This window comes from Neomonachus schauinslandi, chromosome 15, assembly GCF_002201575.2.
Source record: "Neomonachus schauinslandi chromosome 15, ASM220157v2, whole genome shotgun sequence".
In the NCBI taxonomy this organism is placed as follows: domain Eukaryota; kingdom Metazoa; phylum Chordata; class Mammalia; order Carnivora; family Phocidae; genus Neomonachus; species Neomonachus schauinslandi.
This window is the reverse complement of record NC_058417.1, coordinates 55,254,594-55,270,900: the sequence shown is the minus strand read 5'-3', so window position 1 is coordinate 55,270,900 and position 16,307 is coordinate 55,254,594. Positions and strand designations below refer to the sequence as shown.

Here is a 16,307-nt window from a genome sequence, read left to right as displayed (position 1 = left end):
GGTCCAGAATTGGCCTTGCACAAAGCAAGGGGCCTCTGACCACCTGCTCCTGCCATTGGGGCCCCTGACCAATCCCAGAGCTGCTTGGCCACGACGCTGCCACGAGCCCCGGGACGAGGTCAAGGAGCCTGCCTGGGGTGGGCACCCCGCCCGTGGATGAGTGGCCCGCCCCTAACCCTGTGCACGAGTCTGCTCTGCCCACTTCCTGGCCAAGGAAGAAGCTCCAGCGCGGGGGCGTCGAGGGGAGGGCGAGTCGCTGGAGCTCGGAATCTGCTGGTGCTTTCTCCGGCGGCAGGGAGGGCCAGACGGGTGGGCGCCCTCACAGACAGTCCTGGCACAAGGCCACCTGGCCCTTCCGGAAGTCTCGGCAGGGACAGAGACGGTGGTACTTGGTGCTGGAGCCCGCACAGCTGAAGAGCAGAGGCTCCTTCTGCAGGAAGCACTCGCGGCCGGGCTGGGCGAAGGCCGGGTACAGGTGGTTCATCTCTGACTCGGTGCTGTCACAGGGCACCTGCAGCCTGGACGGGCACCGCGGGCAGCGGTCACGGCCCCAGCCTGGGACCGCCCCCTCCGCTCCCTGGCCCACCCCATCCCCAAGCCGGGAAGATGTCTCTGGGGGGCACCAGGCTGGGCTGAGCTGCAAGCTGACCCACCGGGAGGAACCCTGAGCCTAGAAGATGCCGGGACAGGCTCGGCAGAGGCTGAGGGAGGGGTGGGGGTGGGCGGGGATTGGCAGGGGCTGAGGCTTCACCAAGAGGGTGGCGGCCGTGACAGGGACACCTGTCCGGAAGGTCCCTTCTGGGATCATCCTGACTCACGGGGGAGCATTAAACCCCCCACCGCGGGCAGGGCTGGGGGCAGGGTAGTTGTGGGGTGACGAGCTGCAGGTGAGGGAGGCTGGGCCAGCCCAGGAAGGCGGGCAGGGGAGCGGGGAGCGGGGGGTTGGGGAGGCTCACTTACTTCTGGAAGGCGTCCTGGCTGTTAAGGAAGGGGAAGAAGGAGGGCTCGCAAATCAGCCCGTGGTCCAGGCACACGTCCGTGCAGGCCCTCCCAGCGGTGGCCAGCCAGGCCCGGAGGGAGTGTGCTGGGGGCCAGGCCCCGGGGGCGAAGCTGGCATTCTGGGCCCACTCCAGGTGGGTGGCATTGGGGGCCAGGACGAAGGGACTCGGTGGGGCCCGGGCCCCTACTGGGGCAGGGCCTGGGGCTGCACAGAAGTCCTGGCAGGAGGAAAGCCAGGTCAGCCGGGAAAGAGGACGCAGATGGCACCGGCTGACACCGGGGGACGTGGCCTCAGGGAAACAGAGGCTCAGAGAGGTCACAGAACCTGCTCAGGGCCTCAAAGCTGGATGGCAGAGGCAGAATTTGAACTCAGGCCAGCCTGAGAGCCACCCGCCCTTCACGGCCTCGCAGCCCGTCACACCTTAGTTAGGCGCAGTTTTTACCCTGAGGCCCAGGGGCCCTAGCTGCAGAGCGGCAAGGGGCCGGGGCTGACTGGAGGGGCTCTCCCTGCAGGGATCAGCTCCAGGAACCACCTGTGGGGCCCAGCAAGTGCTTCTGTGAGCTTCATGATGACATCCCTGTGGCTGGCTGGGGGCTGAGATCCCGGGTTCTGGCCCTGACCCCACCCAGCCCTCCCTGCTGGGGGCCTCAGTGTTCCTGTCCGTAAAGCAATGGTCTAGAGCCACTCTCCAGCCCTTAATGTTGCGGAACAAGGTGCAGACACAGGCCACAGGCTATCTGTCTGAATATCAAATAGTTAGAAAGCAACCGACACCTAGTCCTGTGGCCCAGCCGGGCCCTGCCCCTCCCAGCCATCAGCCCTAGAAGCCCCGAGCCTAGAAGAGAGGCTCAGATCCCCTGGCAGGGAGGGGGAGGCGGGTGCCCAGGCCTCCAGCAGCCCCTTCCCCTGGGTTCTCAGCACAGAGTCCTCATCCCCACCCCAGTCTCACCTGCTCATCCCTGGGGGGTGGGGTGGGGAGTGGGGGCTTTCCATACCTACCAGTCACTCAACCAGTTAGCAAACTTTTAAGCAACTTCTTTATCAAAATAACAGTCTTTGTGTTTCTGTGTTGTGGTACTGGGCTGGGTTCTAAAGCTGGAGACCCAGAGCCCCCCCACGCCCCACCCCCCGCCGCCAACCCACCCAGGCCTGATCTCTAAGCAGGAGAGCAGGACGGCCCTGCATCTCCATCCCCACACCTGTGCACATCCAGGGGAATGGAAACAGACAGGTGGAGGAGGAGCAGGAGTTTAATGGGCACAGAGCCCTTGCGGAGAGAGCTTCGTCAGACACTGGAGTTGGCTAGGCCCCCTCCTCTGGTCTGATGGGGTTTCGGGTAGCCCCCCTTCCCCCCGCCTCCCCCCGTCCCTGGAGCAGAGAGCAGAGGGCCCACCTACTTGGTGCTGGATGTAGGCATGGATTCGCTCCAGCATCCCCTCACAGGTGTACTCGTAGGGCAGGTAGGGGTCTACCTGTGGGAGAGATGGGCAGACATATGGGGCAGGAGGCACCCCAGGCCCCCGTAGACCTGGCTGTCGGGGGCCGGCCATGCTCAGCATTGGGGGCGGAAATCTGGTGTGCCCAGGGAGTCCATCACCCCATCTCCTGGCCCCTCCACTCGGACCCCTGGTACACCCTCCAGCGGCCCTGGGGGTCATCCCACTCCCTTCCACCCCCTTCCCAGCTGCACTCCCCATCCCCTCCTGGGCTACGATGCCTGCTCTTCCCATAGCCAACCAGATGGATTCACCCCCGCTTAGGTGACACCTCCTCCAGGAAGCAGTCCCTGAGCCCTAGCCCACCCGTTACAGGACCACTTTCCTTCCTCCAGCACCTGCGTCATCATTTCTGATTTACCCCTCGTGTCTCCCAAGTTACAGGTCCCTTGAGAACTGGACTATGGCCCGTCTCGTCTACCACCGAGCCCACCGCCTGGCATAGAGCCTGGTATACAGTAGGTGCTCAGGAAATAGCACCTCCAGCTCTGCCTGTATTCTGCTCAGAACGGAGAATGTTCACGAAAAAGAACACAACGGCATCTCCCTGTCAGATGGAATGAGATTAATCTGCGAGGCTTCCGGCCCAGGCCAGGCACCTGGGAAGGACCCAAGACACGCGTCCCCAGCAGAGGCCAGACCGTCCGTCTAAGCAGCTAATGGTTACGAGGCAGCCTGCACTGGGTGGCTGGGGGCAGGTGGGTTGAGGAGCTGGGGACTGAGGAGCACGGGGAATAGGGAGAAGCGTGAAACGGGGTGTCCACCTCCTGTAAGTGGGTACCCCACCACCTCTGCACTCTTCTCACCTGACCAATCCCTCCCCGTTTACCCCGTCCAGCACACAGCCACCCCGGAGGAAACCCGTGGCTGGACAGGGACATTGGGATGACCCGTCCCAGACTCAGACTGGGTCTTCGCCCCCCTTCTCCCCAGGGCGTGTGTGTGCACGTGTGTGTGTTGTGTGTGCCTGTGTGTGTGCATGTGTGTGTGTGGCGTGTTGTATGTGTGGGGATGGGCACCCGCCTGGTCCAGCCCGATTCTGACTTACGCTCTTTTCCAGCCAGCAGCCCGGGTTGTGTGATCTAACCCTCGTGCCCACATGGGAGTGGCCTCCCGCCCCCTCATCAGAGCTGGGCAGCAACAAAGGCCCCCTCAGGTGTGCCGGGGGGTCCTGCTTCCTGCAGACCCCACCTCGAAGGGCTGGATGCCCAGCCTGGGCCCCCTGCCTAGGGGCATCCCTGACCCTCAGGCTGCTGCTCCCCTTGAAATGGGTTCAGGCCCCCAGAAGTTTCTCGGGACAAGAGCGCACCCGGGTGGCCTTTCCCCAGTTCCCACTGTGAGTGGCCATTCTTAATCCAGGCGCAGTTCTGGATCCCCAGAGAAGCCCAGGTCCTGCACAGGCCACCACCACACAGCCCAGCCACCGGGTGGCCTTCCCAGCCCTGCGCTGTGCACCTCTGGGTCCTGACCTCGGCCGACAGCCACAGCGGCGCCGGCAAACAGCTGCTGCCCCGCAGGGCCCTGGACACCCCTGGGGTACACGACTTCCAGCCCTGGTTATAGATAACTCCCTAGAGGAGAGAGTTCCCCTCCAAATGTCACTCTGCCTACTCCACGGTCACTCCCCCCTGCGCTTTGAAGCCCACGTCGCACGGTAACTCGCATCAGCCAGCCACGTCCCACCTGCCATGAGTCTCCGCCCGAGGAGCCAGCCTGCCTGGAAATGACTGTCATTAGGCCTAGTCACAGGTGCACACGGTAACCAGTCTCAACGGGCCGGCAGGTGCTGGTCCTGCACGGTCATGAGCGCGGGAGGGAGGGGGTGGGCAGGGGCTGGCCTGGCCTTTCCCCCAGCTCCCCGCCACAGAGAGGTGCCAATGGCAAACCCACCCACCCCTGAGTGGGGGGACAGCAGGTCTCTCTCAGCTCCTCCCTGTGCCTCATCTTTCTTCTTCCCTCTCCCCGTGAAAGGCCCCAGGACTTGCAGAACAAGCTGTGTTCTCTGACGGTGGCCCTCAATCAGTTCTCTAAAATAGGATTATGAGAGGGGTGCCTGGGTGGCTCAGTCGTTAAGTGTCTGCCTTGAGCTCAGGTCATGATCTCAGGATCCTGAGATCGAGCCCTGCATTGGGCTGCCTGCTCGGCGGGAAGCCTGCTTCTCCCTCTCCCACTCCCCCTGCTTGGGTTCCCTCTCTCGCTGTGTCTCTCTCTGTCAAATAAATAAAATCTTTAAAAAAATAAAATAAAAAGGATTATGAGAGCGGCCCAGGCTGCTTGTTGAAAATGCAGATGCCAAGGCCACACCTGGGCCTTTAGAATCAGAAGACAGGAAGGGGGGCGCCTGGGTGGCTCAGTCGTTAAGCGTCTGCCTTCGGCTCAGGTCATGATCCCAGGGTCCTGGGATCGAGCCCCACGGTCCTGGGATCGAGTCCCGCATCGGGCTCCCTGCTCAGTGGGGATTCTGCTTCTCCCTCTGCCCCTCCCCCTCGCTCTCTCGCTCTCTCTCTCTCTCAGAAAAAATCTTTAATATCAGAAGACCGGCCCAGGACCCACATTTTAACCACCTCCCAGGTGATTCTTGGTAAAGGGGTGAACTGCCCGGGGGAAGCGGTGGGACCCCTGAAGGGGGTGAAGGCAGCAGGGTGGTCAGGTTTGGGGCCCACCTGGAAGTCTCAGCTTGGCAGACTTGCAAAACTTTGGTTCCTTGACCCTTTTGTTACTGTCATTTTCTAATTAACTAATTAACAAAATTAAACAGATGTGCATGTAAAAAACAAATCAAAAGGAAAACCAATGTAAAGTAAGTTTCCTCCCACCCTAGACATCCAGGCCCATCCCCAGGGCAGCGATTTCTCACGTGTCCGACCAGAAAGAGCACACGAATGCACGGGCGTGCTCACTTGCAGGCCCCTCGGCAGCCCCGTTGTGTTCTGCGGCTGGAACGTGCTCCCCACAGGACCGGGTATCTTGCTCCTTTAGCTCAGCAACAGATCTGGCTAAGATCTACTGGGCCAGACCTGAGCCCTCGGGGTGGGCAAAAGCCTTGCTGGTCTCCCTTCCACCCGCTGTCCTTGTCCCCTGGGACAGAAGCCTCGGAGGCTTGCTCTTCAAGGGGAGGGGAGAAGGAGCAGGGGGAGGATGTGGGGTGGGGGTCCCCTCCAGGGTAGCCATCTGCCTTGCCGGGGGGCCTTCCAATGCAGCGTCCCCCTGGGATGTAGAGCACTGTGCCACCACTTGGGGCTGGGGTTGGTCAGTTGTCGGCAGCGGCTTCTTTCTTCTGTACCGAGGGCACCTGGAGAGCCCCTCACCCGAGGACTGTCTTGCTCAGCCCAGCGAGGGTCCCCAGTTGCAGCCCTCAGTCAGCGATGGACGGAGCTGGGGATAAACACCCTGGGTTTACTTGATTCTCAGGGAGGACAATCTGGGGTGTGACCTACCCCATCAGTCAGAGGTCCCCGCCAGCACTGAACGCCAGGTGCCGCCGGCCAGGGTGACCTACTCCAGAACACAGCGTCTCACTTTGTCACTCCAGGACCCTCCTTCCTCAGAACACGTCCCAAATAGCTTGTGCCTTGGGGTGACCCTCTGGAGGAAGCACTCTAAGATAGCCTGTGACCTGGAGGAACTCACAGTAGAGATTTCCTCAAGCTGATGCTTAAGGAGTGGAGGGCGCCCCCCACCGCTCAGGGAGGGTCCAGGGGCTCAGCCACTCTGCAGGTCAACCTGGCCACATCCACGTCCGTCACAACTAAAGATGGGTGGAGGCTTTGCCACACAATGTTCTTCTGGGCACTTCACTAGACAAACACTCACCCCCAGACAGAAGGACGGAAGGCCGAGGGTGTGGTCAGTGGAGGAAGGGAGGAGAGGTAAGTAGGGATTTTCTGGGGGCATCCGCAGGGGCGGGGGCCAAGGCTGGGGGTCCCGAGTGGCAGTGAGTGATAGTGAACGCAGGGGGGTATTAAAAAAAATGCCAGACTGCCTCAGGGTCAGGACAACCAGGCCAGGGCTCTGGGCTCAAAGCTAAGCCGGTAAGTGCCCCTGTGTCTATCCCTGCTTGTCTCTGCCCTTGAGCCTGGCAGTGCCCCCAGCTCCCCTGGGGCAGCAGACATGCTGGTCAGCTGTGGCCTCCCGGGGCGTGGCTCTCCCTCGCAGAAGGAGCCTATCACGTCACTCACTTGCGGTGGCCCTGCCGAGACCAAGGCTCTCCAGGTCTGCCCCAGACCCCGACATTCACCCTGAGCGGTACATACTCCACCCCCCTCCCCCCCGGGAGGACACACTCCGTGAACATGGGGTTGGGCAAGGAAGGGGACACCCGCAGGGCTGGTTATCTTTGTTCAGCCTCATGTCCAAGCTACAGCAAGAGGCGGGTCCAGAGGGAACATGGCGAGCAGAGTGCCATTTGCATGGTCTGACCCCTTACCAAAATGAAGGAACCAGAAGAGCTCGGGGGGCCATCAGAAGCCACAAAGGGGCCTGCCGAGGAGATAAGTTGCACAAGCCCCTCCTCCCCCTCTCCTCACTTGCACATGTGCACCTGCATACGCCCACACTCACATACCTGCTGAAGGAAACCCGGAAAGTTCTTTCCCTTGCTACTCAAAGGGTGGCCCTAGGCCTGGCACCACCCCAGACCTGCTGAACCCAAACCTGCCTTTTAACAAGATCCCCAGATGACGTGTATGCCATGTACAGTTTGAGATATGCTGTCAAAAGGCCACAGACACACACCAACAGCAGAGTTCCAAGGGCCTCCATGCACTAATCCTGGAAACATTGACTCAGCACCTAACTTGTGCTAAGAGTGCTCATGGGGCTCAGCCTCCAAAGGTGCTTAATAAATGATTCTGGATCCAGGGCTGCCATGTAAGGTTGTACAGGTTGCTCATAGCACAAAGGTACTTCCCTGCCTCTCCTCCCCCCATCCCTATACTCAAGGTGGTAAGTGGGGTCAAGTTTGCCAACCCAGGCCTGCGAGCCTGAGTTCACCAAGAGGGGCATCTTTTTCCAGTTGTGACCCCCAGAGTCCTGACTGGATCTGAACCTCACCTGGGTTCTCATGATGGCCTTGATGGCTGCTTCAAACTCCTCCGAGTTGTTGTAGTCGACGGTCCACACGTGGGGCTTGCCGATGAAGTTCTCTGCGTAGGGATGCTGGGAGAACACCTGGCCAGGTGGAGAGAGCAGCAGCCTCTTCCTGTGCCTGCCAGGTCGGCCCGTGCTCAGGGGAGGCGCCCCCGCCCACTTGTCTTGTCCGTCCCTTCACACCCTGTCTGTCTTCCTCTTCCAGGGCCTGCAGGGGTCCCCATCTCAGGCCCTCCCCACTCACCTCTCTGGAGGTGGGCTTGCCTCGGAAGAACTCGTGGTTGAGCGAGCTGTGGGGCGGGCTGAAGCGGGACTGGAGGAAGACGCAGCCGTTGGCGATGGCCTCCAGGGGCGCGGGGCCCTCGTAAGGGAAGCCGAAGCCTATGAAGAGCTGAGGAAGCAAGTGGCACAATGGTCATGGAAGGCTGGGCACCAGAGCCCCAGGAAGCCAGGGCTGGGACATTCACGGGAGCGGGGCGGCCGGCGCAGGACAGACCACCCAGTCCGCGGGGCTGCCCTGGTACTGAGGGGTGAGGAGGGAAGCCCGCTTCCTCTTCCCCACTGCTGAGCCTCACTTTGCTGGCCCTGCCCAGGTCCCTCCTGGGTGAGCACCCCCAGCTCTGCCCCGAGCTCTGCCCCGGCCCCAGGAGGCCTGGACGTGAGGTTCAAGGTAGCAGAGCGTGCTGGGGCAGGTCTACACGTGGAAGGGGCCACCAGCCACGGTGGCAGGCCTGGGGGCACGTAGGGTGACCTCCTCGGCATCTGTGGCCAGACTGGGGTGAGGACGGTGAGGGCATGGGGCTCACTTTGGCCTTGCGTAGCAGCTGCTGGAACTCGGGCTGTGGCAAGAGGCCGTGGTTCTTCACGAAGGCTGGGACCTCAGGGGGCCGCCGGCTCTCATAGTACACAGTGCCGTGGATCTCCATGTACTTGTTCAGGACGCCCAGGAACTTCTCCTTCCCCTGGAAGAGGAGGGGGTGCAGATGGGAGCCTCGCCCCAACTGTGGAAGGCAGAGCTGTCCGTGGAAACACCCCTGGTCTGGAAGTCAGAAAATGTGGGGCCGGTCTTAGGTTGGCCTTCAACCAGCTGTGTGACCCTGGGCAAGGCCCCTCCCCCCTCTGGTCCTCATTTTCTTCATCTGTGACTTGCAGAGGTTGGACTAGACTATTTTTAGCCATGGAACTGTTTTCTTTGCAAAGAATGCCTATCCCCATTCCCACATTTAAATGCATCCAAATGAAGTTGCTCCGCCTCCCTGAACCACTGGTGATCTCCAAGGCCACCTGAGGAGCTGGGGGGCCAAGATCATCTCATCCATCCATCCATCCATCCCTCCATCCTTCCATACATATGTGTGTCCACCCCTCCATCCATCTGTCCATTCATCCCCTCCTTCCATCTAGCCACTCATCCCTTCTCTCTCTCTCTCCCCTTCCCTCCATCCATGTAGCACATTTTTATTGAGCACTTGCTGTGTGTTGGCACTGAGCTCACTGCTGGGAGCCCAGCTGGGACAAGACAGAGCCCTCGTCTTTAAGGAGGACACCTGTGAGCGAAAACCCCCAAACTAGCAAAGGCTCAGCCCCTCCAGACTCCAGTCCCACATCCAGGCTCTGCTTTCTGCCCAGCCCAAGGGAGCTGGAAACAGGCCCAGCCTCAGGGGAAGGGGACAATGGGAGACAGAGCATAGATGAATAGATAACAGCTCTGCCCCTGGGCACCCGTCTGACCCCATGGCCAGAGCCCTGAGCCAGGAGCTGTGGTCAGTGTAGGACCTCACTAGGGGTAAGCATGGGGTCTGCCACTGGGTTCTACTTCTTGGGGGCTTTTGAGACTCACAGAAGAGAGGAAGGGATACGCTGACAAGAAAGGAACTTCAAGATCACAGAGAAGGCTGGGGCGGGGAGCGGTTTTTTTCAGGGAGGGCTAGTCCCCAGCAGGCTAACGGGTCAGAAGAAAAGAAGCCAGGTTCTCCACATCCTGCTGGCTAGCCATGAGGTCGGACAACAAGGAGCTTTGGCCCAGATTCAGTCTGTAAACCACAGCTCTTGAAGAATATTATCAATGGACATCAAAATAATTAACAATTCACATTTTGAAACTCCAACGGTATAACTTTTCATAAGGAGGCCTTCCTCTTTGGGTAGCGGTCTCCTGGGTAATGCACATCAGCCCTGCCTCTGAGAACAACCAGGAAAGACAGGAAAATATAAAAATTTCTGTGAAGGTAGTGAAAATCTAACAAAGCATGCAGAATTAGAAGGCCAAGATCTGGAAGAAGGGAAGGAGATCGTGGAGGCCAGTGCTGGGGTCAGTGTCCCCCCCGGGGGCACCTGCCGATTCCAGGGTCAGCATCAAGGAAACTGAGCAGAGCTTCTGGTCGCCTTGTACAGTCAGAGGACAAGTGAGAGTTCAGGGTCTGCCAAGGGGGGACCCTGATAGAAACTCCACACTGGGGGTTAGAACTCTGAGGAATTACACGCTGGAAGGAAAAGGGTGGGCCAGACCTAGAGAAGCCCCTGCAGAGGCTGAGTCCGTGTTTTTGTGTGGGGGGGAGGGGGTGTCTTTTTTTTAAGTTTTATCTATTTATTTTAGAGAGTGAGTGAGTGAGTGAGAGCACAAGCAGGAGGGGCAGAGGGAGAGAGAATCGCAAGCAGACTCTGCACTGAGCACAGAGCCTGACACGGGGCTGGATCCCAGGACCCTGAGAACAGGACCTGAGCCAAAACCAAGAGACAGATGCTTGACTGATGGAGCCACCCAGTCGCCCCAGGGGCTGAATCCATTTTAAATGGTCTCAAATCTTATCATTGATTAAGGTAATCCAAGATTGCTGGAGCCCCAACCACAAGCTAAGAGTAAAAGTAAAATCCTCTCTGGAAGAAGAGGGCATCATCCCCAAACTATTTTTACAATTTTTTATATTCATTTTCCAGAACTCCAAAACAAAACAAAAAACAATGAAATCCCAATCAAAACCCCAGTAGGCTTAGAAGAAACAACTTTGAAAAAGAAGAAAGCAGACAGATTTATATTACCTGATTTCAAGACTTACGGTAAAACTACAGTAATCAAGGCGGTGTGCTATTGGCATCCAGAAAGATCAATGCAATAGAACAGAGTCCAGAAATAGACCCACACACGCATGGTCAATTGATTTTTGACAAAGGTGCAAAGACATTTCGGTGGAGAAAGGATAGTTTTTTCAACAGACAGCCACGGAACGTTGCATATCCACATGCAAGAAAGGGAAAGAATTACAACTTCAATCTGTACTTCATATCATATATAAAAGTTAATTCAAAATGGACCATAGACTTAAATGTAATACTATAAAACTTACAGAAGAAAGCACAGGAGAAAAATCCTTAGTGACCTTGGGTCAGGCAAAGATTTCTTAGATACGACACCAGAAGCATAATCCATAAAACACCGGACTTCATTAAAATGAAGAACTTTGCTCTTTGAACAATGCTACTGAGAGAAAGACAAGCCACAGAGAGAAAATATTTGCCAAGCATATATTTGATATAAGGCTGATATTCAGAATGTGTACAGAACTCTAACAACTCAATAATAAGAAAACAAACAACCCAATTCTTTAAATGGGCAAACATTTTGAAAAGACACTTTACCCCAAAAAAGATATTGAGAAGACAAATAAGCACACAAAAATATCTTTGCCATCATTAGTCATAGGGAACTACAAGTCGAAACCCTAAGATACCATTGCACATTTGTAGGATGGCTCAAGTCGAAAAGACGGACCATGCAAGTATTGATGACTTTGTAATGGAACTGGAACTCTCATACATCGCTGGTAGAATCGTAAAATAGTACGACCACTTTTCCTAAAATGTTAAACCTAGTTCTACCATATGATCCAGCCATTCCATGCCTAGGTATTTACCCAAGAGAAATGAAAGCATATGTCTGTACAAATGTTTGTACATGAATGTTCATAACAGCTTTATTTGTAACGGCCAAATACTGGTAACAACCCCAATGTCCACTAACAGGTGAACAGATAAAAAAGGTGTGGTGGAATACAATGGAATTCCATGCAATGGAGTAACTATTCAGCCATAAGAAGGAATCAACAATTGATATGTGCAATGACATGGATGAATCTTGAAATAATTATACTCTGAGAAAATCCAGACAAAAAAAATAAGTATATACCATGAGTCCATTTATATAAAATTATAGAAAATGAAGACTAATCTGTGGTGACAGAAAGCAGATCATGGGCTGTCTGGCAGGGAGGAGGAGAGAGGTGGGAAGAAGGGAACCTGGGCACGCTGGATGCATCATCCTGACTGTGGAGATGGCTTCACAGATAAATATATATGTCAGAACTTATAAATTATATATTTGAAACATGTGTAGTATACTGCATGTCAATTATACCCCAGTAAAGCCTGTTAAAAATAGATTTTTAAAGAAAAAATTTAAACACCGTGATTTTTAGAAAAATCAGGTACACGACAATATGATTAAAACCCAAGAGACAAAGGGGCGCCTGGATGGCTCAGTTGGTTGAGTAGCTGACTCTTGGTTTCTGCTCAGGTCATGATCTCGGGGTCGGGAGATTGAGCCCTATGTCAGGCTCTGCACTCAGCAGGGACTCTGCTTGTGGATTCTCTCTTCCTCTCTCTGCTCTTCACCCAGCTTGCTTGCACACTCTCTCTCTCTAATAAATAAATAAATCTTAAAAAAAAAAAAACCACCCCAAGAGACACAGACAATAAAAACAGACCCGTAGGAGATCTAGAAGATGGAATTACCAGATACAGACTTCAAGATAAATCTGCTGAATGTAGTCAAGGAAATAGAAGATAAGGTTTGAAACCAAATGGAAGTGCTCGAGGTAAGAACTCTAGTGGCTGAAATTAAGAACTGAATGGAAAGGTTTCACAGCAGACTGGACCCAGCTGAAGAGAGAATTCGTTTAGTGAAAGAACAAAAGAAAACATCCAGACTGAAGCACAGAGGAAGGGTGGAAATCACAGAAAAGAATGTAAGAGACAAGGGGATATGTTGGAGTCTAATGTATGCAGAAATAGAGTCTGAGAAGCACAGGAGAGAGACTGGAGCAGAAGCAGTGCTTAGAGAGATACTAACTGAAATTTTTCTAAGACTAATGACAGATCAAACCACAGATTCAAAAAGATCTACAAACACCATGTAGGATAAGTCCAGAGAAAACCACTCGGAGGCACATCATAGTAAGTCTACTCAAAACTAAACACACAGAGGTCTTAAAAGTGAGCAGAGAAAGAAGACAAATTACCTTTAAAGGAACAACAAGGCTCCCAGAAGCCAGAAGACAATAGAGTCTTTTCAGAACACTGAAAGAAAGTAACAGCCAAGCTAGAATTCTGTACACAGCAAAATATCCACTAAGAATAAGGGTGAAGTAAGGGCATTCTCGGGAAATCAAAATAAAATGAGAGTACACAAACTGGGGGGAGGTAATTAAAGCATTTTAAGGTTCTTTTATTGTCCAATAAAAGGGAAAGGTATTGATTTATATGAGACTTTGATAAGTCAAGGATGCATGGTGCCATCTTTATTGCGGCCACTACAAGACTAGGAGGCAGTATAATGAGTCAGCTATCAGGGGGTGAATTTCAAAGTACTGATCAGTGTGAAAGAAGGCATAAGAGGGAACAGAACATGGAACAGGCAAGAAAAAGAAATAGAGATCAGCTAGTGAAATGGTAGATTCCAAGCCAAATCATCAGATATCACACTAAATGTAAAAGGACTACATAGTGTAAAACTAAATAGGCTCACAGAAGAAAGATCAAACCGAAAGTAAAGTGTGGAAAGAATGCCTCCACGCCCCCATCAACATCAGCTTCCTTATCCCATCACTGGAGGCCACTGTTGTGGACAGTTTCTTGTGTACCTTCTCAGACCTTTTATGCATTCAAATCGTATTTACATTTTCCTTAAAACACATGCACAAATGGGTTCATGTTATATATACTGTTCGGCAACCTTTTTTTACCCATACACACGTTTATATGTATGCATGTATGTATGTGTGTAGGCATGTGTATGCGTGTATATACCCACATAGGCATGTGTCTGTGCGTACATGCATATATCTGAACTTTAAGTTTCACAAAACAATATTTATTCTCGGGGCTCCTGGCTGGCTCAGTTCGTGGAGTGTGCAACTCTCAATCTCGGGGTTGTGAGTTCACGCCTCATGTTGGGTATAAAGATTACATAAGAAAAATAAAATCTTAAAAACAATATTTATTCTTAATACATATAAGGTCTTCTGATATATCTTCTGATATTCTATTTCATTTTAAAAGGCTAACTGAGACTAAGTTAGAAAAAGACAAATACGACACGATCCCACTTATATGTGGAATCTAAAAGAGTGGAACTCATAGAAACAGAGTAGAACGGTGGTCACCAGCGGCTCGGGGTGCGAAAATGGGAGAGGTTGGTCAAAGGGACAAACTTTCAGTTGTATGAAGAGTAAGTTCAGGGATCTAATGAGCAGCATGGTGATTGTGGTTAAGGTACTGTATTGTACACTTGTAATTTGCCAAGAGAATAACAGATCTTCAGTGGTCTCACCACACACACGCATGCACGTGCACACACGCACAAACACACAGATGACTATGTGAAGTGATGCTGTGTTAAGCAGCTTGATCATGGTGCTCAGTTCACAATATATATGTATATTGAACCATCATGCCGTCCACCTTAAGAATACATCATTTTCCCCTGTCAACTATACCTCAGTAAAGCTGAGGAGAAAAAACCCAGAGCTCTGAGCTAGTTTCACCTGCCGAACAAAAAGCACCCCAAATCCCCCTCAGATGGCCCTTCTGATCTCTGGCCTGTTTCCTCCAGTGGCAAGGGTGAGTCTGCCTCTCTCCCATCCCCCAATCCTGCCCCCTGGGCCACACGCTCTCATAAAATAGCACCCAGGCCTGAGCCTCAAGGCCTGCTTTCTGGGGACCCAGAACAAGACAAGCCTCCTTGGCACAAAATTCACCCAAACGCTCGCCCGGATCCCAGCTGCTGCCCCCATGAGGACCTCCGTCATCCAGCCCCTTCCACTTCTGGCTCTGGGCTGCATTGGTCCCAGGATGCGCCCCTCAGCCTCTTCATCCAGCCACCTCCGACTTCCTCCAGTTGCAAAGACCAGAGCGAAGATGTCTTTTTTTGGAAGCACTTTCTCTGAGGTCTCTTGCAGAACAGCGTTGCTCCCAGCTATCACAGAGGCGCCTGAGCTAGAGAGAAAGCCTTTCTCTTCCCAGACTTCATAACCTCTCATTCTCTCAGGGCAGTTCCTTAGCAGTGTTTTCTGGTAAAAGCAGACACACTCCATGCCACCCCCTTCCCCAGCACCCTGGGCTCCCGTGGCAGCCTGCTCCTTTCGCATCACATGAGAATGACCTCCCATCCCTCCCCCTGCACCCTGCGGGGTCAAGGGACTCAAGAGCATCCCCGGGGACACCCTACTGAGAGCAGAGGGGAGCAGGCGGAGTGCACGGTGAGCAGGCACCCTACCTGGAGCTGCCTCATTGCCAGGAGGGCACAGAGAAAAGAGGAGAGAAGAACAGGTCAGTGAGCAGTGAGCACACAACCTCCCACACGGGGATCACTTCTCCAGGGACCCCGCCCTGAGGATGGGGTTCTAATCCTTAGCCTCTCCTGCCTTCTGCACTGCCTCCCATGACTCAGAGGCCCCAAGTCTAGCCTAAGCCCCCTTGCCAGGCTCACAGTGTTTATCGATGCGGTCCTAGGGAGGGTGGCGGGTTAGGTCACAGTCCTTGATAAAGGACATCTGGGTTTGTTGCAGAGTGGGGCGCTGCAGGGGCATGTGAGCAGCCCCCAGGCTGGGTATTTTCAGTGACAGTTAGGGACCTCTCTTTTCTGACTCATCATTGGGGGACATTTCAGCATCCGGAGCCAGGGTTGGTGGACAGAGCCAAATCCTAGAGGTGGGAGTCCCCGGGAGGCTGTGCTTACCTTCCAGATACTCGCTTCCTTGCCGTATACCACGGCCATGTTACTGGCCTTGCTGCCTTTGATGAGCTGCTTCTCCGTCTCGTTGAGCTCCTCGGACACGAAACCCATGAAGGAGTTGTCCGGGGTGTGAGCTACAGCGAGACCACAGGGTCAGGACGGGGGCTGCTACCCAGCCCGCACTGCACCCCGGGTCTACCTGGACTGGCCCCCTCGGAGGGGGCCCCGTTTGACAGGGATGGGGACAGGGGGCTGGTGGAGGAGGGGGAAGAGAACCCATCAGTGTCCCAGCCCCAGGCGTCTCCTTCTCCCAAAGACTGTCACAAAGCCTGGAGCAGAGGGAAGGCCTGGTCCCCTTGCTTGTTTGCAAACAGGCACAGTCAGGACCCTGCTCCGGTCAGAGTCCTCCCGCCCCAGTTGGCTCTGGCCCAAGGCTTTGGCTCCTCCCCTTTCTCTCACCGCCAACACCCATCAGCAGAGCCTGTTACCCCGGTGGGATTTCCTCCATCACGGCGGCCCCAGCCCGGGGACCACCCTCTCTGTCCTGGGCCCCTGTGACTTGCTGCCTGCCCCCATTTCTGCCATTCTCTTGGCCTTGCCTTTTCTCCTGAGCAATCCTTTAAAATTAGGTCAGACCAGATTCCTCTGCACAAAAGCCTGCAGTGGCCCCCAAAACCAAGGTCCCTACAATAGTCTATAGGATCTGCCCCCACTG

The 16,307-nt window shown here is 54.6% G+C and overlaps 1 protein-coding gene across 2 annotated transcripts in view; it reads right to left on the bottom strand.

Moving 5' to 3' along the window:
• Positions 1–319: 319 nt before the first annotated feature.
• The window catches only part of MGAT5B (alpha-1,6-mannosylglycoprotein 6-beta-N-acetylglucosaminyltransferase B), a 67,305-nt gene continuing 51,317 nt past the window's right edge, over positions 320–16,307 (bottom strand). Inside the window, exons 11-18 of one of the 2 annotated variants that reach the window (XM_021680825.1) lie at positions 15,596–15,726; positions 15,134–15,139; positions 8,391–8,546; positions 7,829–7,975; positions 7,549–7,665; positions 2,398–2,472; positions 961–1,217; positions 320–518 (exon numbers count right to left, since the gene is read on the bottom strand). In XM_021680825.1, coding sequence (XP_021536500.1) covers positions 320–518; positions 961–1,217; positions 2,398–2,472; positions 7,549–7,665; positions 7,829–7,975; positions 8,391–8,546; positions 15,134–15,139; positions 15,596–15,726 — 1,088 coding nt within the window. The remainder of the gene's footprint in view (positions 519–960; positions 1,218–2,397; positions 2,473–7,548; positions 7,666–7,828; positions 7,976–8,390; positions 8,547–15,133; positions 15,140–15,595; positions 15,727–16,307) is intronic. The other variant, XM_021680826.1, reaches the window with a different exon arrangement.